Below are 27,479 nucleotides of genomic sequence, written 5' to 3'. Positions count from 1 at the left end.
TAAGTCTCGATCTAGATACATATTGAAAGTGGGAGCAATTAGCTAGAGTAGCTCCGTGCAAAGCATTGTAGACATAGAAAATTTGCAAAATACATACGGCTCTGAATGTGGCAGACCCGTTGACTAAATTTCACTCACAAGCAAAACATGATCACTCTTTGGGTGTTAATCACATAGCGGTGTGAACTAGATTATTGACTCTAGTAAACCATTGGGGTGTTAGTCACATGGAGATGTGAACTAATCACATAAAGATGTGAACTATTGGTGTTAAATCACATGACGATGTGAACTAGATTATTGACTCTAGTGCAAGTGGGAGACTGAAGGAAATATGGAGGCAATAATAAAGTTTTTATTTATATTTCCTTATATCATGATAAATGTTTATTATTCATGCTAGAATTATATTAACCGGAAACTTAGTACATGTGTGAATACATAGACAAACAAAATGTCACTAGTATGCCTCTACTTGACCAGCTCGTTGAATCAATGATGGTTATGTTTCCTAACCATAGACATGAGTTGTCATTTGATTAACGGGATCACATCATTAGAGAATGATGTGATTGACTTGACCCATCCATTAGCTTAGCACGATGATCGTTTAGCTTGTTGCTATTGCTTTCTCCATAACTTATACATGTTCCTATGACTATGAGATCATGCAACTCCCGAATACCGTAGGAACACTTTGTGTGCTACCAAACGTCACAACGTGACTGGGTGATTATGAAGGTGCTCTACAGGTGTCTCCGATGGTGTTTGTTGAGTTGGCATAGATCGAGATTAGGATTTGTCACTCCGATTGTCGGAGAGGTATCTCTGGGCCCTCTCGGTATTGCAAATCAATATAAGCCTTGCAAGCAATGTGACTAATGAGTTAGTTGCTGGATGATGCATTACAAAATGAGTAAAGAGACTTGCCAGTAACGAGATTGAACTAGGTATTGAGATACCGACGATTGAATCTCGGGCAAGTAACATACCGATGACAAAGGGAACAACATATATCGTTATGCGGTTTGACCGATAAAGATCTTCGTAGGATATGTGGGAGCCAATATGAACATCCAGGTTCCGCTATTGGTTATTGACTGGAGACATGTCTCGGTCATGTCTACACAGTTCTCGAACCCGTAGGGTCCGCACGCTTAACGTTCGGTGACGATCGGTATTATGAGTTTATGTGTTTTGATGTACCGAAGGTAGTTCGGAGTCCCAGATTTAATCACAGACATGAAGAGGAGTCTCGAAATGGTCGAGACGTAAAGATCGACATATTGGAAGCCTATGTTTGGACATCGGAATGGTTCCGGATGAGTTTGGGCATTTTCCGGAGTACCGGGAGGTTACCGGAACCCCCCCCCCCGGGGAGTATATGGGCCTTATTGGGCCTTAGTGGAATAGAGGAGAGGAAGGGAAAAGGTGGGAGGCGCCCCCTGCTAGCCCAATCCGAATTGGGTGGGGGCCGCCCCCTTTCCTTTCCCCTCTCTTCCCCTTCCTTCTCTCCTACTCCTACTACTTGGAAGGGGGGAATCCTACTCCAGGTGGGAGTAGGACTCCCCTAGGGCGCACCATAGAGGGCCGACCCTCCCCCCTCCTCCACTCCTTTATATACGAGGGAGGAAGGCACCCCATAGACACACAAGTTGATCATTGATCCCTTAGCCGTGTGTGGTGCCCCCTCCACCACAATCCACCTCAGTCATATCATCGTAGTGCTTAGGCGAAGCCCTGTGACGGTAGCATCATCATCACCGTCATCACGCCGTCGTGCTGACGAAGCTCTCCCTTGACACTCAGCTGGATCGAGAGTTCGTGGGACATCATCGAGCTAAACGTGTGCAGATCGCGGAGGTGCCGTGCTTTGGGTACTAGGATCGGTCGATCGTGAAGACGTACGACTACATCAACCGCGTTGTCATAACACTTCCGCTTACGGTCTACGAGGGTACATGGACAACACTCTTCCTCTCTTGTTGCTATGCATCACCATGATCTTGCGTGTGCGTAAGATTTTTTTTGAAATTGCTGTGTTCCCCAACAACAGCGGGCCAGCGAACTTGTTGTGGCTGTGCGGGCAGGCGGTGGCTGCTGGTGGTGCCGCTGCTTGTGTTGCCCGACCGAAAGGTGCTCGGACGAGACCTTCGCCTCCAGCGTTGCGCCCATGGTGGCTGCGCGAGCTCGATGGCGATGGGTGTCGCTGATGGGATCCATCTGGACGCGGTTGGCCCGGCGCTGGGCGCGAGCGTGTCGAGCATCGGCCATGGTGGTGTTGAAGCTCGAGGCGCAAAAGCAAGCCCCCTACCCGGGGCGCCAAATGTCGGGGGATTGATTCTGAGCCACGAGAAATTCTCCAAAACCCTGGTTCGAGCTCTGGGGGCTTGGCTCACGTCTGCGAGGCTACAAGTTAGGCACGACAAGGACACAATGAGCTACCCAGGTTCGGCCCACCGTGGGGTGTGAAACCCTACTCCTGCTTGGTTGTATTGCTGGTGGACAGTGCTGTTGGAGCTACAAGATGAGCTAGAGCTCTTGGGGGTCAGCAATGGCGACAAAATCCGATCCTTTTGGTACGGTGGCCGCTTTGCCCCTTTTATAGGTGCCTCAGGCCTCTTCCCCCAAAATATGAGCAGGAATGGGCTACCACAGGGTGGAAATTTGAAAGGGGACGGGTGCCGGAGCTTATCCTGACAAAAGGTCGTCTTCGCCTGCCAAAGGTGTTATCCATGACGCGTCGGGGGCTCCATGATGACCTTCGTCCTACCGCGCCACCATCTTGGTCTTCTTTCACCAAAGGGGAAACCTTTGGAACTTGCTTTGGGGGCAGGTAGGCGCAGCTACTCCCTTAACACCAAAGGGGAAACAGCCCTAGCCGCATAGGTTGGCGCCTGCCACGACGACATCACCCACGTGACGGGTACGTGACTCGCGACGTGCGGGCTCCGGGTTTGCTTGCCGTGATGTAGTCTTGATGAAGTCCTCTGTCGGAGAAGTCCCTCGCGGGGCAAGGCCCTGGCTAGGCTGCTGGCTTCGCGGCGCCCGCTGGCAGGCCGCCTCATGAGTTGGGCAAAGGGTCCTTCCTGGGGCGTAGGCAGATGGCCCCGTGGTACCCTGGTTCCCACTGGGCCAACACGTACATGGTAGGAATTTTGAGGTTTTTCAAACATGGTAGGTAGGAAATTTGAGGGTTTTAACAAACCATTGAATCGATTCCAGGGTTTGAACACACACATGGTAGCCTACCTTCAAGCTTGTAGTCATCCATCTCGAGGGGCATTGAAGAGCAGCCAGGCTAAGAAACCATCACCACCATCTTCAACGCCTGGTGCTCCTCCTCCCCATCGGAGTCGTCCAGACCGATCTTGATCATACATGCATTACGTTTTTGATTCGATAACTAGTTCATATGTGTATGTTCAATGCACATTGACAAGATCGTCATGGGATGCAACGACAAGGCTGTCAATGAGGTCACCGCTGACGAGAAGGGTAAGGAGGTAGCCGCTGACGGGAAGGGCAAACGGATCGTCTTGGGCAAGAAGGGCAAGCTGATGCTGCAGATTGGCAGCCCCTCGAAGAGGATTAAGAAGTACGACCATTACTAGGAGAACGTCGTCCGAACACACTTTTGCAAGACCACCTTTGGACCTAAATTGGAGGTTCTGCAGATGCCCCTGCCATCAGCAAGCACTTCGGCCGCATCCCAGAGTTGTTTAGGCTGACGATGAACAACGACTGCACCTGAAAGGTCACCACCCGGATGATCAGTGGCAGGCTCGCCCTTGATAAGGATTGGGCCGCCTTGTGTGTAACTCACGAGGTCAGCATCGGGTGCTTCCTCACCTTCAAGCCGGTGAGTCCTGCGAACTTGAAGGTCATTGTCTTCAAAGACGGCGACATTGAGGTGGAGAAAAAGTGCGATATGCATCACAAAGCATTCGACATGGATGCTGAGGGTGCTTAGGATGGGTTCGCTACTATCTCTGCTATGTTAAAGTTTGAAGACTATGTGGTACTGTTGTGATGTTAGCCTGTTTGAACTGGTATGACGGTTAGGCCTTTGTACAATGCAAGGTGCTTAGGGGAGATACTTAGAAAGATAAACCGGACTTTTTTTAAGCACGGGAGCTTATTTGTAGAGCGTAGACGCTTAATTAGGCGTCTCTTTTTATAAATAGACACCAATACTTCAGGAAAACCGGTTTATTTCTGTAAGCACCTCCCTAAGCATCTAGCATTGTAGAAGGCCTTATGGTTGTGGTTAATCCTATGGTTATGATTATGCTATATACGTCGACGATGTGTGTACTGGTAACCTCATCATTTCTTAAAGAGATTACCACATCACTTGTGTGCATATAACCAAACAACATCTTTTTGCATCTGGGTAGAACATGCAGACAACCAAACAACGGTGCCTATGTTGCTGCTTGGTCATAGTGAAGGGGATGTAGGCAAACACTTGATTTTTGATTTGTATTCAGTCATCCAGGCTTAATCGGGCTACACATGCAAAGTGACCAAAATAGGTGCAGGCAACCGTAACAAAATGTCAAGGGGCATATATGTAATTATTTCCAAATTACAGGAGCATCTGAAAGTCTTCTGGGGCAGGTCGGCATCAGGTGGGCGCTTTGTGTTTCTTCCTACACCCGCAAACCCTCCAAACCCCACAACACAGCCCAACAAAGAGGAAGCGAGAGCCGCCGCGATGCAGCAAGCGATGCCCATGCCGCCGGCGGCGGCGGCGCCGGGGATGCCTCCGTCTGCTGGCCTCAGCACCGAGCAGATCCAAAAGGTTCCCTCTCCCCCCTTCCCATCTCTGTCGGCTCTCGATAGGGCTGGCGTGCCTCCTTGGTGGGTTTGAAGGGTTGGTTCCCGGCCAAATATTCGATCGTTTGTCGCCCCTACCGGTCGTGGTTTTCTTCTGGTGGATTATTAGAGATGGCGTTCTTATGGACCGATATTGATGTGATTTGAATAGCTTTTTTCTGAGTTAGTTGATATCAGTATTCTCCTTCTATAAATTAATACTAGTATTATTTCCATCCTTCTACAGCCTTATTTCCATTCCAGCTGCCAATCTTCAAATGTTGCTTTTGTTTTGCAGTTACTAGCGACTAATTACTGTGACGCATCCTTTATTGTCTCGCTAGATTCAAACAAGTTTTATTTATTTTTGCTTCTTGCTGGTGAATGTTGATGCATGTACTGCTTAATGGAAATGGCTTCGTTCTAGTAACGAAAACCTACATTGTTCGACCAAGTTGCTTTACTCCAGAAAAATGTTGAGAGCAACCCTGGATTTACTCCTTTTGAACTGTTTTCCAAGTTATCAAGGGTGCTCATGCTTATGCTGTGCAACAAACGGACCAAACATTTTCACTCCAACAATATAGTTCTATACTTTTGACTCCCAACCTCCAAATGATCTCTAGTTCTTTAGATTTATACTAATGCTTTGTGTTCCTTTCTTCTTTCTAGCTTTGTAATTTGGGCATTGGGATGATTGAACAAAAATCTTCAGTCCCGATCTTTAATCCTCGTGTTTTCGTGCAGACCTATAGAAGGTCTAACCTTCTAATGCTGCACTGTATTGTTTTTGTTTATTTGTATTTTGTTGTTCAGGCTTTCTATTTGAATTTACTAACTCTATACACGACCTGTTATAATTATCCATTCCCCCTAATTGGCATTATCCATTGTGCAGTACCTGGATGAAAATAAGCAACTAATTTTGGCTATCTTGGAAAATCAGAACCTGGGAAAGTTGGCGGAATGTGCTCAGTATGTTTTGGACTGAACCTCTTTTTCTGAAGATTATACAATTCAATATGGTCTTTAATTTCGCTAACTAATGAGCCATTCTGCTTTCCATCGGATTCTTGCTTTGTATGCACAAAATATAATTATTGTGTTTCTGCTGCCATCTTCAGCTGTTCTTACTTATCTGTTTACATTTATCGTTAGCTAGTACCGTTGTTCTAAAACCAGACCAGCGGACGCCCAACAGGCCAACAGTAAATATTGGACTGGCTGCTGGTCTGTTCAGTTAAAATAAGTAAATGAAGCAGGCAAAAAACTGCCAAAATAATATGCTTGCAAAGACTGCCAAAATAATATGTTTGCAAAGAAAATGTCTGCTTGAGCAGCTGACCTGCCAATGAATTGAATTGGTACTTCTGCTTTAGCACCCTTAGCCATTACCACATGTGATATGATTGATGTGGGTATGGTTAGTCAAGAAACACTACTTTGATGATGGAGTACTATTTTTTTGTGAACGCAAAAGCACATACTAGAGGCTTGGTGTCTCAAATTTGGCTGAGGTGGCCACTGAACCTAACAAGTTTTTTTTTTGGGTGTCATACAAGGAAATATATTGTTCCAAACATTAATATTGAACCACAGGTCAACTGTCTCTAGAGTACCAGTGAAAAAGGTTGAACGGATCATTGTATGATTATCTTTTAATACTAATAAAGTAGTGTGTCTTGGCGCCCTGTGTTAAAAGCACCCAGTACAGCATGTAAATATGGACACCACCACTAGCTTGTATTCACACAATAGCTACTGGACACACAGAGATTGAATATTGACGGGTGTGTCCCCTACCACTGAACAAATATTCCTGTAGGTGACACACACAGGAAACCAAACCCTAGTGGTTAAAGGGTCGTCGTCCAACCATCTTCAGTTACCATCAAAGCACCAACTTGGTTCTTTATGTGTCTTAACGTTTTGATCGATAGAGAAGATATCACCATCAACCTTTGTGCTGTGCCTCTAGGGGATTTACATTGTGTGTGCAACCCAATGCCTCATGATGTTGGTACCATAAGTTCCGTGTCTTCTCCCTTCCTCGGTTTGAAGACATAAGTGCACGCAGTGGAGGGACATAAATTTGTGGATTTGATAAGTTGTAGTGCATTCAATCAAAACACGTGCATCTTGCGGATGGCCGTGGTTTTCTTAAATATTCATCATAGTTTATTACAAGTATGTGATGTTCGTGAACTTAGTATTACTATATGTTTTTCCCGCCAAAGGTTTAGCTGCCTTACTATATATATTATGTTTACTGTTTTGCCTCTGAAGCAAAAAAATAATAATATTTCCTACACTTGGAAACTACTGCTTGCAATGGTTAATAGCGGTAGATATTATACTATAATTTATGTTAAATCATGCGAACTTTAATATTTCGGAACTGGTCAGGCACTTGCTACATCGTGATAACAAATCAAATAGTCCTTCAAATTTATCCGTACTATTAAAGGGGAGTTTCTACTTCCTACGTTGTTCGTCCCCCCAGGGCCCCACCGATTGATGGATCTTCCCATGAATCCTTTTACCGACCACAACCCCAACCAGTTTGGTAAGCGCTGATTCAAGTGCCATAATAAACAAATCAATCATCAATAAAAAATTGTCTCCAGCTGATTCACTACCATACATGACAAATCAATCAATCTATCTACATCTACATCTACATCTATCTACTCTACACTACCTAAAAAAGACATAACGTTCCCATTTCACCCAACCTTTGTCCGCCTCCATTCCATGCTTAGCACGCCAAGAAAACCAGGGCGAAACCGGCCCGCTGCGACCCACACACGCATGTCCGTCCTCCTCTCTATTCCCTCCACACTCTGGGTTTATTTCTTCAAGGTTAATCAAGTCTTTGCTTTTTTAGAGAAAGAGAGAGAGGTTGGTGGAGGAGGAATTATTTAACGGTAAATCGAATCAACAATACCACCTAATGTACATGAGTATTCTAAAAGGTATATGTTAGACATGATTGATGTTAAACCATTAGAATGTGTATGCCCCTGTAGCAAGGCACAGTCAATTAGCTAGTCTGGATAAATTTCAAGTTACGACACCACATCCCTTGGAGAAAAAAATCACTAATGAATGGTAATCATTACTTCCAACTTCCAAGAGCCATAAAAAGTATCTTAATCTCTGCTCCGTATATCTTTGTTTTTCTTTTTTAACTGACATTTGTCTTCGTTATGTACCTCAGCTTCTTGTGAATAGCTGTAGCTACAAAAGGTTCAAAATCCGTGTAAAGTATTATGAGAAACATCTGCTTTGTAAAAACATATAAGTGTAATACGCATATGTGTGCATGACTACACAAATAGTACTTGTGTCCGGAAAGGAATGCTAGACGAGTGACAAATATCTAAACTGAAAGATACCATAAGATTTGGTTAAAACTCTTCCATAGTCCCTGTATAGTTGGCAAAAGAGAAATTGCAGGATATCAGAAGTTAACCCTGCCACTAGTTGTATATTTGAACATGAAGGTAGTTGTCCGTTCATTTTCAGAAGCGAACTCTGGCACGAGATGCACTATTTGTGGAAGCGCTGGGTTGCTCTGACTGTAGGGGCGCTTACAAGCGGCATCATGTCAATCCATGACTATTGTCATTAGAGCACCCTGTCGTGGTTCTTGCGCAGGTGCTTGTCTGCGCTTTGACAAACTTATTTTAGGTGGTTTCTTCTAGTAGGCGGGAGAACAGCAAGGCCATGGTGGTAGTGGCGCAATGCACAGACAGGTAGGGCGCCCGCGAGAGCGTGGAGGTTGGGACGATTTGCTTATGTTGTCCTTGCGGAGGGCGGTCATAATGTTGAGGATCTAGACCGTGTCGCCAACCTCCTAGCACCTGTGGCGTCCCTTCTCCTCCGGAAGTGTCACATAAAAGACAAATTGCAGCCATGTCAGCGAAATGGCCTACATACTTGTCATGCTGTAACAAACACTCAAAACTGTCAAAATATGCATTCTTTTGATCTACAAACACATTGTTGCTAACTAAGCTTTACTCTATTGGACTTCACGTCTACGAAGCACTGATACGGCGATACGAGTACGGGGACACAGGACATGTTAATTTCCAGAAACAGCGGCGATACGGCGAGTATATACAAACAATTCATAAAATGACATGTAATAAAGACAACATAATAGGATGCGTGAGATGCGATCAAAATACTGCTCCATTGGGTGCTTCCATGCCTCTTGTCAAGTCTTGAAACATCATCAATGTCCTCATGGTGTATGCAAAATAGAAAATACTCCCTCTGTAAACTAATATAGGACGTTTTAGAGACTTGTGTCAAGTCTCTAAAACGTCCTATATTAGTTTACAGAGGGAGTACATCATATGATATTTTGGATTGCCGACACCGTGCCCGGCCTCTCCACCTGCGCCTTCAATTTCAGTACACTGTTGCTAGCAGTACCACCAAGTGAAGACTGGCTAGCTGCCATGCCACTCCCTTTAGATGCCATGTCATATTTCCCTCCCTAGCAGTAGGCAGTAGCAGCAAAGCAGCAACATCAGCTAGCAATAGCAAGCAGCCAAGCACACAGCAAGCATGCACGTGAAACTTACCTCTCTCTTGCGACGGTGGTGGAGAAGGCTCGAGTCTAGTCACTCGAGGCGGTGGTGTGGCGAGTCGATTCCAGGCGGTGGTGGCGGCGCCCTCCTGCCCTCAATCCAGTGCTTGTGCGGTCGAACAGAGAGCGAGAGAGCAAAGTTAGGGTAGTTCGTGACTTCTTGGGCTTCTATTGGGCTCGCTCGGGGCTACGCTCTCGCATCACTGTGCTATCATGTCCTACCATATAGGCTCTTTTCTCTCTCTTAAAAAAAAATCAAAAATCCTTGTACTCCTGGATACGTGCATCTCGGCCATATCATGCGTATCACCGTATCAGAGCCGCCTGGCATGCAGACACGGCAACTTTGGCCGTATCAGTTTTTCATGTTGTAATATGGCTGTCTTTTATGCTTAGCATCGTTCATAATCTTTTACTTGTGTACCAGATCAACAGTTCCATTGTGCCGGTCGCTGCTCGTGTGTCACTAATCCAATGTTGCTAACCACATCATGTTTTTGCTTCTATGATTATTGGAAGTTTAAGTTCTCCGTTATTAGTCCTCTTCTCTTGCTAGTGGGGGCATAATTTGTGATATTTTTGTATTTCTTAATCTACTTTGCATTGCATTGAATTGTTCTTGTGTTCTATACCTGTAATAGATAGTTGCATTCAACAAGTTTCCTTATACATAACAATATTTGCTTGTGTGAATGTGCGGTTCCTTATGAAGCGGATATGGAGAAACACATAGACAACTCATCTCCTATATAACTTTCAGGTATCAAGCTCAGCTTCAGAAGAATCTTTTGTATTTGGCTGCAATCGCTGATACTCAGCCACAGACCACTGTAAGCCGTCCTCAGGTCAGTCATGTCCTAGACCAATATGGCAATATACAGTATACCTATATTGTTTCTAGTGCATGCACTAATGTTACTTGTGCATACAGATGGCACCACCTAGTGCATCCCCAGGGGCAGGGCATTACATGTCACAGGTGCCAATGTTCCCTCCGAGGACCCCTCTAACGCCTCAGCAGATGCAGGAGCAGCAACTACAGCAGCAACAGGCTCAGATGCTTCCGTTTGCTGGTCAAATGGTTGCGAGACCTGGGGCTGTCAATGGCATGCCTCAGGCCCCTCAAGTTGAACCAGCCTATGCAGCAGGTGGGGCCAGTTCTGAGCCTTCTGGCACTGAGAGCCACAGGAGCACTGGTGCCGATAATGACGGTGGGAGCGGCTTGGCTGATCAGTCCTAAGAAAGCTACGAGCTTGCGTTTTAGGCCGCAGAATGCATGTATACTACCACCCGGACAAACAGAGGATCGTCCCTGTGCCCTTGAATGATAAGTGGCCGTGATCTTCGCGTGGATGATGATGAGTAGTTGTTATGTTTGCCTTGGCTTTTCGGATTACAACAGACGTAGATTATTATCATCTGTGATGTGCTTGACTTTCTGCATTCATCATAGGTCTTATATCCAGTTTACATGGAATAATAGGTCCCAGTTGTTTGTTCCTCGTGGTGGTGGTTGTCTGCCAACTAGACTAGTGTAAAATCCTGAAAATGGTGGTCAGATGTTTTTCTCCTATTAGATGCTTATCTCCAGCAGTTGTTGCTACGTTGCATTGGTTGGTGTTGAAGTAGCATGATTAATTTTCCTAGAATGCTTCCTTTGCCCTGTGAATCCTGATTTTTTAGCGGAATCTTATACTCTAGTTATTATCCTATATAACTACTCTCTCCGTCCGAAAATACTTGTCATTAAAATGGATAAAAAAGATGTATCTAGAACTAAAATATATCTAGATACATCTAGAATTAAAATATATCTAGATATATCTCCTTTTATCCATTTTGATGACAAGTATTTCTGGACAGAGTCACTAAAATATTTATCTCAGCATACATGTATGCTGTCGGTAATCCTTGTGCGTAGCACTTAGCTAGATTTCCTTGTGCGCGAAATAAGGATTTCGCACGAGCGTACTGTAATAATTTACAGACACAAAAACTCCACATTTCGTACTACGTACTCCCTTCATTCCAAATTACTTGTTGCAGAAATGGATGTATCTAAAATTAAAATACATCTAGATACGTCCATACCTCCGACAAGTAATTTGGAACGGAGGGAGTAGTTTCTAGTGAATGTGTATACCTGGCCATGGGCAGCCCGGCCCGATTGGCCCGACCCGACCCGGCTCGAAAAAGCCCGACCCGGCCCGGCCCGACCTTGTCCATGGGCCGGGCTCGGGCCTAGGTTTTGAGCCCGAAGCCCGGGCCAGGCCGGGCCCGAGCCCGTCGATTTCACCGTTTAAGAGGCCTGACCCGTGGCCCGAGGCCCGACGGGCTTTTAGTGTGATGGGTCGGGCTTGGGCCTGATTTTTAGGCCCGACGGCCGGGCCGGGCTCGGGCCTGGGTTTTTTGCGTCGGGCTTTGGTTGGCCCGGCCCGAAGCCCGGCCCGGCCCAAGGAATGGCCAGGTATATGCGTGTGTTTATCCAACCAGAATTTCACAGAGAAGCTCACAAAATAGAGTTGAACTATTGTATACGGAAGTCGCTGAAGGTGACAACACAATTATGAAAACATTTTGGTACTGCCCATGCTCGAACTGGGGACCTTTAGTGTGTAAATAAAGACTAACGTGATAACCGACTACACCACAGCACCATCTTGAGAGTACTTAACCCACCTGATGAACACAGAAGACTAAACATTGTTTAGGCTAATCATTCCAGCCTCCCTCTCCAGTGAAGTATACATCTTTAGAGTGCATGTTTCAGTAGGAGATAGAAAGAGCTCCCGTTTACAACTGGAATGCAAACACGTACACAGACCGTACATGTCATACTAATAACTCTAAGATGCACGTGTACAAGCGTACATCAATGGACAATCTTGGTCGAGATTGGTGCTAACAGCGTGCGGGTGGGTGGTTTCAGACTCCATTCACCGTACCCCAGAGCCCAGAACCACGGCGTGAACCATTGTTTGCTTACCAATACCACCCTCTTGTGGGTTGTGGCTTCGGGTCAGAATTGTTGCAGTGCGGGATTGCACCCGTTTCCGTTTCCGTGGCATCCCAACCTGAACAACGGCTGCGGACAGCTAAGGTAAACCCCGAAGATGGAAACACCGTTGCCTTTCGAGGCAGTCCCGTCTGTAGCCTCACATAAGAGCGTTGGGCTTTGACATTGCCAACAAAGAAGCTTCTTCTTCTCTTTGGCCAGCGCAGGAACGACAACACCCAGGGATTGAGCTTCGATGTTTCGGTTCCATCCCCCCTCTCTCAAAACTATCTCCCATGTTCTAACAATATTATAACATTCCCTCCGATCCATATTTCTTGTCACAACTTTCTTACAGTTTTAGTACAAATTCTAGTACTACGTAGTCCCAGTGCTCGTATCTGTGTAAAGGGTCAACATTTTTTAAAAAAAAACCAAAACATTTCTTCTTCTTCTTAGACACACATCCAAACGAGCGTCATCTTGTGCTAGAGAAAAAAGGTCAAGATGACGCCAAATACAAACAAAGGCCAAAGAGCCATAAACACACAACAAAAGTGAGTGAAAAGAGCCTAGAGTCTAACTTTAACAAAAGGAAAACTCGGAGAAAGGAAATAAAAACTGATAGTGATGCAGCAAAATCACTTCTCTCAGCTAGCCATTGTCAACATTATGTTTTAAGAGAAAATGCAGTGGTGCCATTAAATGTGACATTACAAGTCAAGACATGCATCACCCATCAGTTCCAACTTTCAAAGACAAACATCATAAAGCCCTTCTTTCGAGTTAAAAACACACAAAACAACATATATCATTCCTCAAGAATTTATCTGTATTCGGTGTCAGAGAGACCAATGCAAACATCATCAAAATGGCGGCAATGAAACAAAAAAACTGGGCCCATAGTTTCCTCTAATCACCTGACAGAGGTTTGCATTGTGTAAAGCCATACAACAATCTACTTGATCACCTCAAAAAATAGAACTTCAGGCTGGAGCTTGCAGTCCTTGAAACGTTCTAGCAAATGCTCCCAACTATTTTCTCTCTGCATGGAGTTTCAACAGTCATTTACAGCTATTCCACCTAAACTTTGGAACAATTACATTGTTGCCAAAGAAGGAGAAGGTCGTACGCATTGAGCAGTTCAGGCCGATATGTCTACTCAATGTGAGCTTCAATTTTTTTACTAAGGTTGGTACGAATAGGTTGACGCGGATTGCCCATTCGGTTGTCCAACCAACTCAGACAACGTTCATGCCTGGGAGACACATCCTAAAAGGGGTTGTGGTCCTACATGAAACTTTACACGGAATCCATTCGAAGAAACTAGATGTGGTTATTTTCAAAGTGGATTTCGAGAAAGCGTATGACAAGGTCAAATGGCCCTTCCTCCAACAAGCTTTACGTATGAAGGGGTTCAATGAAGCCTGGAGGAAACATGTGGATTCCTTTATTCAGAAAGGTAGTGTTGGGGTTAAGGTGAATGATGACACATGTCATTATTTCCAGAGACATAAGGGATTAAGACAGGGAGACTCGATGTCTCCCGTTCCGTTTAACATAGTAGCGAATATATTGGCAGTCCTTATTGGTTGGGCTAAAGAAAATGGCCAAGTAGACGGATTAGTTCCACATTTGGTGGATGGGGGAGTGTCCATACTACAATACGCCGATGACACAATTATTTTCCATGGAACATGATATTGCAAAAGCTAGAAATATGAAGCTAGTGCTTTGCTTATTTGGACAATTGTCGGGACTCAAAATTATTTTTAACAAAAGAGAATTGTTCTGTTTTGGGAGAGCCAAAGAGGAACAAGATGCATATAAACAACTGTTTGGTTGTGAAATGGGTTCACTACCGTTTAGTTACCTAGGGATCCCGATTCATCATCGCCAATTAACAAATAAGGAGTGGAAGTGCATTGAAGATAGATTCGAAAAAAAGGCTAAGCTGCTGGAAGGGCAAGCATATATCTTATGGAGGTCGACTAGTGCTGATAAACTCGGTACTAACGAGTCTTCCAATGTTCCTCCCATCTTTCTTTGAAGTACCGGTAGGGGTACGGGAAAGATTAGACTTTTATCAATCTCAATTCTTCTAGCAATGTGGTGAGGTTAAGACGAAATACCGATTGGCCAGATGGGATATCATTTGCAGACCCAAAGACCAAGGCGGGTTAGGGATCGAGAACTTAGAAGCTAAGAATAAATGCCTCCTCTCCAAATGGTTATTCAGACTATTTACCAAGACTGAGGGTATGTGGATACACATCTTGCGTAATAAGTACCTCAAATCTAAGACTTTGGCCTAGGTTATCGCTAGGCCTAAAGACTCGCCGTTCTGGAAAGGGTTAATGAGGATCAAAGTCTCCTTTTTTCAGAGGGTAAAGTTCTTCGTTGGCAATGGTAACACGACTAGATTTTGGGAAGATGCATGGTTAGGGGAGACACCCCTAGCATTACAATACCCACTTTATATAATATTGTACAACGTAAGGAATTTTATGTTGCCACAGTATTATAGTCAGCCCCCCTTGATATACAATTCAGGAGGTCTATGGTAGGGGAATGATGGAATATAAAATCTTCATGTGGTTTGTCCACAAGGGAGTGATCTTGACGAAAGATAATTTGGTTAAGTGAAGATGGGTATTCCCTCCTTCCATATATATAGGGCCTAATACGTCTTTTGAGGTGGCCTTTGACCAATAATAAAATTATTACTATACGAGGTGTATGATATAAAAATTATACCATTAGAAACTTCTTTCACATACGAATTTGATGGTATGCTTTGTCTAACATGCATGTCATATATTGTTGTGCTAACCCGTGGTCAAAGGTAACCTTGAAAAATGTATTAGGCCCTATGTAAATGGAAGGAGGGAGTAGGTAGTTCTAGATGTTGTTTTTGTGACCAGGATGAAACTATACAACACCTCTTTCTTGATTGCCCGTTGGCAAAACTACTATGGCGCACGATACATATAGCCTTCAATGTTACTCCTCCAACTTGCATCAACACGTTATTTGGGATGTGGCTAAATGGAGTGGAACCAAATATAGCGAGACATATCCGGATAGGGATATGGGCTTTACTTTGGGCTATATGGAACAACAGAAACGATATGATCTTTAACTGGAAAAACTTTATCAACTTTTTGCATGTTATCTACCACTACAAAAAATACTTCCGTGATGATACGTGTTTTTCATAGTAGGTCACGTTTTCTGTCATGCATGTACATCCATGACGATTTTATGACAGAATCAAGATAGTCATACATGTGCTGTCATAGAAGTGTTCCATGACAATACTAAAATTATCATCACGGAAGTGTCCACTTCCGTGATGATAAATGACACGTCATGGAAATGCTTTCGTCAAGGGTAACCGACATGTGGCCTCCACTGTAACGGGTCACCGTTAAGCTATCGGGTCCGGTTTTGGATCCGATAACCCGCTAACAGCACAGACCAATGGCGATTTTCTACATGTAAAATTCTCATTGGCCGATGGAACCACGTGTCAGCTCTGCGTCGCGACAGATGTCAGCGTCCAATGGACATCAGGCGCCTATGATACATCGACACATGGCACCGACCAATAGTGCCTCGTTTAGGTTAGAAGGCCGGGCCTGTCAAAATAAGCGGGCCCACCCATTAGCGACCTACTTGCGTCAGGCCCATTCGCAACCACGACCCATACGAGTTACACAGAATCGGCCCATCAAAGGCCCATTCTAGATTTGACGATTTCCAGCCCATCGTCAGTTCCAGCCCGTTAACAGCCCACTACGTCTTTTGATCAATTACGGCCCGACCTTCTTTCGGCATGTTAGCAACCCATTATAGATATGGACCAATATGCCGCTGGTACGTCTTTCGGCCTTTTCTCGGCCCATTATATAGTTGGGCCAACGTCTAGCCCATTGTGACTTTCGGCCTTTTCTCGGCCCATTCTGTACATGGGCCTACTTCTAGCCAGTTTTGTCTTTCGGCCTGTTAATGGCCCGCACAACAGTTGGGCCTTTGATGGTGTCACCTGATTTTGGGTCCATTAGCGGCCCATGTTCCCTATGTCACAATTTCAGCCCGACATGACTTTCGACCTGTTAAAAGCCTAGTTTGTAAATTGAGCCTCTTTTGGACCAAAACACTTTTGGCCTCTTACTGATCCATCAAGTAAAAGGGCCGAGACAAAATTGGCATTTATTTCGGCCTGCTAGAGGCCTGCTGGCCATTTCCATTTTGTCGGATTCAGGGCTCCGCAGACCCAAGAAAGGTTCAAACTCTGGGGCATGTGCGAAGAACTCGACCTCTCCAGCCAACCAGTTTGTCACCCCCACGTCCTAGCTCGATGAACAAGGAAGAAGATGGACACAGTAGTTTACCCAGGTTCGGGCCACCTTGCGGTGTAAGACCCTACTCCTGCTTTGGGGTGGATTAGCCTCACGAGGGGCCGAGGATGAACTAGTACAAGGGAAGAACAACCTCACGAGGTCTGCTCTGGTGTGGATGTGAGATAGTGAGGTGTGGATCTGATCCAGTGAGAGCCCCCTTTCCTACAGTGGTGGCTAATCTATATTTATAGTGGCCTCGGTCCTCTTCCCCCAAAGCGTAGGCGGAAAGGGATTCCATAGTGGCCAATTTTGAAAGGAGACAAGTAGTACATCTTATCCTGACGAAAGGCGGTCTTCACATGCAAAGCTTCTGGTCGTGATGCTGCTGTGGGCTCGATGATGACATCCGTCCTGCCGTTGGCGGTCTTGGTCTTGTTGCACCAGAATGGAACCTTTTGTCTGATTCCTCAGGACCCTGCGCCTGCTCTTGCCTTCTTAGCACTAAAGAGGAAACCTGCTCCTCTGCGCCCGCTGGTGCCCGCCTGGCCTTGGTCGTCACGACTTGCATCACTCAACCTCATGAGGTGAGCACCCACATAGGAATCTCTGCTCCTCAGGGGCCAGCCTGGGAAGGCCGCTCCCTCCGGAGGTCTTGATGTCGCCCGCCTCACGAGGCTTGCCCCCTCGCGAGGGTCTTGTTTTGAAGGTGCTAAAGATGGGCCGTACCAGGCCGTCGATGGAGCCACACCATGGGCCACAGGCAGGCAAGTCTGACTACCTTGGTTCCCAGAACACCGACACATTTATACGGCCCTATCGAGATTTCGGCGTGTTAACGACCTGTTAAGAGCCATTATTACGATCGACCACATCGATTGGGATCCACTAAATATTAGTTGACCAGCCCAATTAAATCCTTCTTTGACTACACATGTTTGTTCATCTGGATGGCGTCCAGGTAATGTTTGGGCATGTTGCCCCTCGTTTCAACGATATAGCATATACAAAGAATTATCCTACTCTATACTATCGCCTCTAAGAAACCTAGACTATATAGTAAAGAGACTAAGGTATAGAAACGAAGAATAATCCTACAATATACAGTAAAGAAATTACAACAGATTATATCTACTAGGCATTATAGTTTGGCACCAGTGATAATAAAGCGTACACAAACATCAAATTACATACACTGGGCAAATAAAGCTCATACATCATGGACGCGCATCAACAGAACTTACCATTTGAACTATAATCTCTTCAGAAAATAGGATTGGAAGGATTCAGATAGCACATATTTCAGTCTACAGAATCTCTAATTCCTTTTTGGTTACCTCATTGTCTTGTTTCATTTTTTGACTCCTGCATCTAATACCTGCAACTCCAGTCTCACCATGTTGACTACATGTTGAGAATCATATACACCTTGTCTTTCCACCTCTAGTTGATGCTCGAGAACATCATCACATTCCAATTCCAATCCATAATCATTTGGTAACGGCCATGCCACACTGCTCTTAGATCTTTGTGTTGATGCCACTTCATCTGGAAATGTTTCTGTAGGTACACATGAATGTGGCAAAAATATAGTTACAATAGTGATGTGAGCAAGACAAACTATCTTGTACATGGCAAAATAGGACTAACAATAATGTTACACATCATGACGCATAAGTAGGTGATATTTTAAAAATTATAAAAACTGCAGTTTGTGCAGCCCGCATACAGAAATCTCTCTTAGCTCACCAGAGGAGCATGATGTTGGGGCCAAATCCAAAACACAAACATGTTACAAATTTATACCACACGCAACTACTGAACATTATATATACATATATATCTTGCGTATAAGTAAGCAAGCAGCTAGCCATTCTGTAGCTTAATTAACTAGCTGGAACATTGTGTGCCATGTTCCGGAAGAGTCTTAGGGAGCATAATGGACAACAGAGGGATTCAGACAAACCTACTACAACAAGCAAAACTATGCAATCATTAGCCTCGTATAAACTAGATTGTGAGCCTCATGCAGTAATAGTTGGTTAATAGACTTCAAAGCTTCAGGCACACTTCATCAGAGTAATTAAATGGCAAGGCCTTTAATTATGTCAACTAATACTTATACAAATACCCTACATCAGGCATCATTATTTGGACATCTCATTAACTGAGGACAAATAAAGCAATTGAAAATAACAATTTAACTATGCTTGAAACAAACAAGCAATTGAACTATTGAGTTGGCAACATGCATACATGCATGCCTCAATAACATCCATGGCCTAGCTACATTTACTATATAAAGGAACAAGTAATGTAATATTGTTTCCCCCCTATGAAGTATCTCGACTATATGTAATCAAGATCCTAGTAATGACAGGGAGGCCAATGATGTGAACATGCGTTTGGTTATGACATTTATGACATTGAAAACTCTACCATAGTAGGAAGTAGTTTCACACTATTCACTACTATAAGATGTTTTAGATATTTAAAAGTAGACTACATCCGTAATGAGTGAACACACACATTAAAATGTGTTTACATGCATCTGATTTACAAAAAAGTTAGAACGTCATATAGTAGTGAGCGGAGGGAGTTTTAATCAATGGCCCAATGACTGGGTTACAGGTGAAGAACCCTACGCAAGCACAATATCAAACAAATAGGATGTCCTGGTAATTGTAATACAGTGACTTACCATATCTGGTTGAAAAGGCTCAGCGTTGCTCCTCCTTATCTCGCAAGGTTCCTTCCTGACATCTTGTACTTGGAAATCCTCAATCTTATCTTCATTGCACCCCCTCTGCAAGGTGACACAAACTAGTTATTGGTCTCCTTGGAAGATAAATATGCATACTTTCTAGTCTGTGAACAACACCAAAGGATGAGTTTATAATAAAACAACACCACATAATGAAACATGCCACATCTCTTGCACACAATGAAATGAGCATTTACTATGTGTGCGCTATGTAAAAACTAGGCATACCTTCGAACTGGACCTCCAGGTACTCTTGGAGAGTCTAGTTTAGTGTACAACCAAACCTTTATGTCACCTATGAGTTGTACAAGCCCCCACTACAACAACCCTTAGTGTTTAAATCATTGACAAGCTCTGTTAGGTCAAGAACAACAAGTAATCAAAGCAAACAGTCCTAGTATGGCTGGCTAATACAAACAAGTAATTCAACAGATGTGTGAGCAAATCTTGCACAACATTGAATTACATATCAAGAAAACAAGCATAGAAGGAGGCTTAAAGACCATCACTTGACTGACCAGATTTAAGAGGCATTTAAACATCATGTGCAACGTATGAACTAACATAAACATTGCATATTTTAGATTCTATAATGAAATGCACATGTATTAGGTTATGCCATGTATGATGCCTAAATGTACACTATAGCAGGCATGAGTGATTCATCATTGCACACACAATTGAATAGGTTAAGGGCCAATTCTATTCTGCCTTTTGAGAGGTTATTGTCAAAATAAGCCATAAAAGATGTAAAGAACTCGTTTTTGAGTTATGGGCTTGGGCTTAACTTACTTCACTTGGGGGGAGGGGTGCTTGGTGTAGAAGCTCACAAAAAATTGAAGGGAATGCGAATAGCAAAATGACTCTGTTGTCTGCCTATTACACTCAAAATGCCACTGGTCACGCCCACGCCACACGTGACCCTCAATTAAAAAAACACGCAAGAGTTCATTTCCCTACCCGCTTGCATCTCCTCTCCCTCTACCTCGATCTCCTTCCTGCAGCGCTACGGTTCCTCCAGCGAGCTGCCACCACAGGTCCCATTTGGCCTGCTCCTCAATGATGCTCTACCTAGCTAGGCAAGATGGCCGGCGGTTAGGGCCCATTCTCCCTGGCTGCTCCTCTCTATGGTGCCTCCCCTCACTCTCATGGTCTCCAGCAGCTGCTCCACTATGGTCTGTCCAACGCTCAACTCTGGCGGTCACCACACAACTATCGCCGATGCCCCACTCCGGCAGAAGGCACCTCATTCCCCCTCGCCTCCTCCCAGGCCGTGGTGCTGTTGAAGGATGATCTCATCCAACAAGGTGAGGATCTCCTCTAATTTTTTTGCCAAATTTTCATTCTGATCTGCTATACGATGAATTGCTATGAGTTGTTGCTGCTATATGATGCATTGCCATGAGCTGCTCCTGCTGCTGCTATATGATGAATTGCTATGAGCTACTGCTGCTATATGATGAATTGCTATGAGCTGCTGCTGCTATATGATGAGTTGCTATGAGCTGCTCCTGCTGCTGCTATATAATGAATTGCCATGAGCTGCTCCTACTGCTGCTAGATGATGAATTGCTATGAGCTACTGCTGGTATATGATGAATTGCTATGACCTGCTGATGACCCAGAAGTATAGGGGATCAATTGTAGTCCTTTCGATAAGTAAGAGTGTCGAACCCAACGAGGAGCAGAAGGAAATGAAAAGTGGTTTTTAGCAAGGTATTTTTTGCCAGCACTGAAATTGTCAGTAACAGATAGTTTGATAGCAAGATAATTTGTAAAGAGCAAGTAACGATAATGTTAAATAAAGTGTAGCAAGATAGCCCAATCCTTTTGTGGCAAAGGATAGGCCAAAACGGTTTCTTATAATAGGCAAAGCGTCCTTGAGGCTACATGGGAATTTCATCTAGTCACTTTCATCATGTTGGTTTGATTCGTGTTCGCTACTTTGATAATTTGATATGTGGGTGTGATACGTCCATTTTGCATCATGTTTTCTTACTGTTATTTATAATGTTTTTATCCATAATAATGCTTTTTGGAGTAATTCTAACGCCTTTTCTCTCATAATTTACAGGGTACACATCAAGAGGGAGAATTCCGGCAGTTGGAAATCTGTACCTGGAAAAGCTACGTCAGGCTACCTATTCTGCACAACTCCAAACAAGCTGAAACTTCACAAGGATTTTTTATGGAATATATAAGAATTATTGAAGCCAATAAGTACCAGAGGGGCCCCACCAGGTGGGCACAACCCACCTGGGCGCGCCAGGGAGCCCAGGCGCGCCCTGGTGGGTTGTGCTCCCCTCGGCTCACCTCCGGTGCCCATCTTTTGGTATATAAGTCATTTTGACCTAAACAAATAAGAGGAGGACTTTCGGGACGAAGCGCCGCCACCTCGAGGCGGAACTTGGGCAGGAGCACTTTTGCCCTTCGGCGGAGCGATTCCGCCGGGGGAACTTCCCTCCCGGAGGGGGAAATCATCGTCATCATCATCACCAACAGCTCTCCCATCTTGGGGAGGGCAATCTCCATCAACATCTTCGAAAACACCATCTCCTCTCAAACCCTAGTTCATCTCTTGTGTTGAATCTTGTTACCGGAACTATAGATTGGTACTTGTGGGTGACTAGTAGTGTTGATTACATCTTGTAGTTGATTACTATATGGTTTATTTGGTGGAAGATTATATGTTCAGATCCAATATGCTATTTAATACCCCTCTGATCATGAGCATGTTTACCATTTGTGGGTAGTTACCTTTGTTCTTGAGGTCACGGGAGAAATCATGTCGCAAGTAATCATGTGAATTTGATATGTGTTCGATATTTTGATAGTATGTATGTTGTGATTCCCTTAGTGGTGTCATGTCAACGTCGACTACATGACACTTCACCGTATTTTTGTCCTAAGGGAATGCATTGTGGAGTAGAAATTCGATGATGGGTTGCGAGAGTGACAGAAACTTAAACTCCAGTTTATGCGCTATTCCGTAAGGGACCGATTGGATCCAAAAGTTTAATGCTATGGTTAGAATTTATTCTTAATACTTTTATCGTAGTTGCGGATGCTTGCGGGAGGGTTAATCATAAGTAGGAGGTTTGTTCAAGTAAGAACAGCACCTAAGCACCGGTACACCCACATATCAAATTATCAAAGTACTGAACATGAATTAAACCAACATGATGAAAGTGACTAGATGAAATTCCCATGTACCCTCAAGAACGCTTTGCTTATCATAAGAGACCATTTTGGCCTGTCCTTTGCCTGAAAAGTATTCGGCTACCTTGTTGCACTTTATTACTACTATCGTTACTTGCTCGTTACAAATTATCTTGCTATCAAACTACTTTGTTACTTACAATTTTAGCACTTGCAGACATTACCTTACTGAAAACCACTTGTCATTTCCTTCTGCTCCTCGTTGGGTTCGACACTCTTACTGAAAAGAGCTGCAATTGATCCCCTATACTTTTGGGTCATCAAGGCTATGTTCTGGCACCGTTGTTGGGGAGTGAAGCGCCTTTGGTAAGTGGAATTTGGTAAGGAAACATTTATATAGTGTGCTGAAATTTATTGTCACTTGTTACTATGGAAAACAATCCTTTGAGGGGTTTGTTCGGGGTATCTTCACCTCGTCTGGAACCACAATTAGCTACCCCTCAACCTACAGCACCTACTAAACATATTGAATATGAAATTCCTTCGGGTATGATAGAACAACTGCTAGCTAATCCTTATGTAGGAGATGGAACCGAACATCCTGATATGCACTTGTTATATGTAGAACAAATTTGTGGATTGTTTAAGCTTGCAGGTCTACCCAGGGATGAAGTTATGAAAAAGGTTTTTCCTTTATCTTTGAAGGGAAAAGCATTGGCATGGTATAGGTTATGCGATGATATTGGATCTTGGAATTGGAATCGTTTGAAATTGGAGTTCCACCAAATTTTTTATACTATGCATCTAGTTCATCGTGATCGGAATTATATATATAATTTTTGGCCTCGTGAAGGAGAAAGTATCTCTCTAGCTTGGGGGAGGCTTAAGTCAATGTTATATTCATGCCCCAATCATGAGCTCACAAGAGAAATTATTATCTAGAATTTTTATGCTCGGCTTTCTCGTAATTATCAAACCATGCTTGATATTTCTTGTGCTGGTTCTTTTATGAAGAAGACTATTGAATTCCGGTGGGATCTTTTGGAAAGAATTAAATGCAACTCTGAAGATTGGGAACTTGAGGAAGGTAAAGAGTCAGTTATTAAACTTAAGTATTATTGTGTTAAATCTTTTATGGATACCGATGCTTTTCAAAAGTTTAGCACTAAATATGGACTTGACTCTGAGATAGTAGCCTCCTTTTGTGAATCATTTGCTACTCATGTTGAACTCCCTAAAGAGAAGTGGTTTAAATATCACCCACCTATTAAATAAGAAATTAAATAACCGGTACCAATTAAAGAAGAAACTATACTTTATAATGTTGATCTAGTTGTTCCTTCTGCTTATATTGGGAAACCACCTTTCCCTGTTAGGATAAAGGAACATGCTAAAGTTTCAGCTGTGGTTAAAAAAAGTTATACTATAACACCTAAACCTGATGAACAAATTAAAGTAGAACCTAGTATTGCTATGGTTAAAGATCTCTTGGAAGAAGATATGGATGGCATGTTATTTACTTTTGTGAAGAACCTGCTAGAATTGCCAAACCTGATAAAAAAGATAAACATAGAGCTATTGTTGGCATGCCCGTCATCTCAGTTAAAATAGGAGATCACTATTATCATGGTTTATGTGACATAGGTGCTAGTGTGAGTGCTATTCCTTACACCTTATATCAAGAAATTATGAATGACATAGCACCCGCAGAGATAGAAGAAATAGATGTTACTATTAAACTTGCTAATAGAGACACTATATCACCAATTAGGATTGTTAGAGATGTTGAAGTCTTGTGTGGGAAAATAAAATACCCTACTGATTTTCTTGTTCTTGGTTCCCCACAAGATGACTTCTGTCCCATTATGTTTGGTAGACCTTTCTTGAATACCGTTAATGCTAAGATAAATTGTAAGAAACAAACTGTCAGTGTTAGTTTTGGTGATGAGTCTCATGATTTTTTCCAAGTTTAGTAGAAATCTTCATGAAAAAGAATTGCCTAGTAAGGGTGAATTAATTGGTCTTGCTTCTATTGCTGTACCACCTACTGATCCTTTAGAAAAATATTTGCTAGACCATGAAAATGATTTTCATATGCATGAAAGAAATGAAATAGATAAAATTTTCTTTGAACAACGTCCTCTCTTAAACACAATTTGCCTGTTGGAACTCTAGGAGGTCCTCCTCCATCTAAAGGTGATCCTGTGTTTGAATTAAAACAATTGCCAGACACTTTGAAATATGCTTATCTTGATGAAAAGAAGATATATCCTGTTATTATTAGTGCTAACCTTTCAGAACATGAAGAAGAAAGATATTGAAAGTTCTAAGGAAGCACCGAGCTGCTATTGGATATACTCTTGATGATTTAAAGGGCATTAGTCCCACTCTATGTCAGCACAAAATTAATATCGAGCCTGATGCTAAACCCGTTGTTGATCACCAACGTTGGTTAAATCCGAAGATGAAAGAAGTGGTAAGAACGGAAATAGTAAAACTTCTGGAAGCAGGTATAATCTATCCTATAGCTGATAGTAGATGGGTAAGTCCTGTTCATTGTGTTCCTAAGAAAGGAGGTATAACTATTGTTCCTAATGATAAGAATGAACTTATTCCACAAAGAATTGTTACAGGCTATAGAATGGTAATAGATTTTAGAAAATTAAACAAAGCAACTAGAAAAGATCATTACCCTTTGCCTTTTATTGACCAAATGCTTGAAAGATTATCTAAGCACACACACTTTTGCTTCCTTGATGGATATTCTGGCTTTTCACAAATACCTGTTTCTCAACCTGATCAAGAAAAGACCACTTTTACATGTCCCTTTGGAACCTATGCTTATAGACGTATGCCTTTTGGTTTATGTAATGCACCTGCTACCTTTCAAAGATGTATGACTGCTATATTCTCTGACTTTTGTGAAAAGATTGTTGAGGTTTTCATGGATGACTTCTTTGTTTATGGGAAATCTTTTGATGATTGTTTAAGAAATCTTGACCGAGTTTTGCAGAGATGTGAACAAACAAATCTTGTCTTGAATTGGGAGAAGTGCCACTTTATGGTTAATGAAGGCATTGTCTTGGGTCATAAAATTTCTGAAATAGGTATTGAAGTGGACAAAGCTAAGGTTGATGCAATTGAGAAAATGCCATGTCCTAAAGATATAAAAGGTATTCATAGTTTCTTAGGTCATGCTGGTTTCTATAGGAGATTTATCAAAGACTTCTCTAAAATTTCTAGGCCTCTTACTAGTCGCTTGCAAAAGGATATTCCCTTTGTTTTTGATGATGATTGTTTAGAAGCCTTTGAAACACTCAAGAAAGCCTTAATTTTTGCACCTATTCTTCAACCACTTGATTGGAACTTGCCTTTTGAAATTATGTGTGATGATAGTGATTATGCTGTTGGTGCTATTCTAGGACAAAGAGTTGATAAGAAATTGAATGTAATTCATTATGCTAGTAAAACTCTAGACAGTGCTCAAAGAAATTATGCTACTACCGAAAAAGAATTCTTAGCAATGGTGTTTGCTTGTGATAAGTTTAGACCTTATATTGTTGATTACAAAGTAACTGTTCACACAGACCATGCTGCTATTAAATATCTCATGGAAAAGAAAGATGCTAAACCTAGACTTATTAGGTGGGTTCTCTTGTTACAAGAATTTGATTTACATATCATTGATAGAAAAGGAGCTGAGAACCTAGTAGCTGATAATTTGTCTAGGCTTGAAAATGTGCTTGATGACCCACTACCTATTGATGATAGTTTTCCTGATGAGCAGTTAGCTGCAATCAATGTTTCTCATAGTACTCCTTGGTATGCTGACTATGCTAATTAAATTGTTGCTAAATATTTACCACCTAGTTTTACATACCAACAAAAGAAAAAATTCTTTTATGATTTAAGACATTACTTTTGGGATGACCCACATCTTTATAAAGAAGGAGTAGATGGTATTATTAGACGTTGTGTACCTGAGCATGAACAGGGACACATCCTATGGAAATGTCACTCCGAAGCTTACGGATGGCATCATGCTGGAGATAGAACTGCTCACAAGGTATTGCAATCTGGATTTTATTGGCATACTCTCTTCAAGGATGCCGGTAAGTTCGTCTTATCTTGTGATGAATGCCAAAGAATAGGTAATATCGGTAAGCGTCAAGAAATGCCTATGAATTATTCACTTGCTATTGAACCATTTGATGTTTGGGGATTTGATTACATGGGACCTTTTCCTTCCTCTAATGGGTATACACATATTTTGGTTGCTGTTGATTATGTTACTAAATGGGTAGAAGCTATTGCAACCAGTAGTGCTGATCACAACACCTCTATTAAAAATGCTTAAGGAAGTTATTTTCCCAAGGTTTGGAGTCCCTAGATATTTAATGACTGATGGTGGTTCACACTTTATTCATGGTGCTTTCCGTAAAATGCTTGCCAAGTATGATGTTAACCATAGAATTGCATCACCTTATCATCCTTAGTCTAGTGGTCAAGTTGAACTTAGCAATAGAGAAATAAAATTAATTTTGCAAAACACTGTCAATAGGTCCAGGAAGAATTGGTCTAAAAAATTAGATGATGCACTTTGGGCTTATAGAACAGCATATAAAAATCCTATGGGTATGTCTCCTTATAAGATGGTTTATGAAAAATCTTGTCATTTGCCTCTTGAGTTAGAACATAAAGCATTTTGGGCAATCAAAGAACTCAATTATGACTTCAAACTTGCTGGTGAAAAGAGGTTATTTAATATTAGCTCTCTAGATGAATGGAGAACCC

At 42.8% G+C, this 27,479-nt stretch overlaps 1 protein-coding gene across 1 annotated transcript; it reads left to right on the top strand.

The window, feature by feature from the left end:
* Positions 1 to 4,653: 4,653 nt before the first annotated feature.
* On the top strand, positions 4,654 to 11,073 carry LOC119300689 (GRF1-interacting factor 3-like). Its single transcript, XM_037577587.1, has 4 exons — positions 4,654 to 4,807; positions 5,720 to 5,796; positions 10,185 to 10,269; positions 10,356 to 11,073. The coding sequence occupies exons 1-4, from the start codon at positions 4,721 to 4,723 to the stop codon at positions 10,662 to 10,664; spliced, it is 558 nt and encodes a 185-aa protein (XP_037433484.1). The 5' UTR covers positions 4,654 to 4,720; the 3' UTR covers positions 10,665 to 11,073.
* Positions 11,074 to 27,479: the final 16,406 nt, after the last annotated feature.

The sequence above is a fragment of the Triticum dicoccoides genome, chromosome 5A (genome assembly GCF_002162155.2).
Source record: "Triticum dicoccoides isolate Atlit2015 ecotype Zavitan chromosome 5A, WEW_v2.0, whole genome shotgun sequence".
NCBI classification, from domain to species: Eukaryota; Viridiplantae; Streptophyta; class Magnoliopsida; order Poales; family Poaceae; genus Triticum; species Triticum dicoccoides.
The sequence above is the reverse complement of the archived record's forward strand: the minus strand, read 5'-3'. Positions and strand labels throughout refer to the sequence as shown.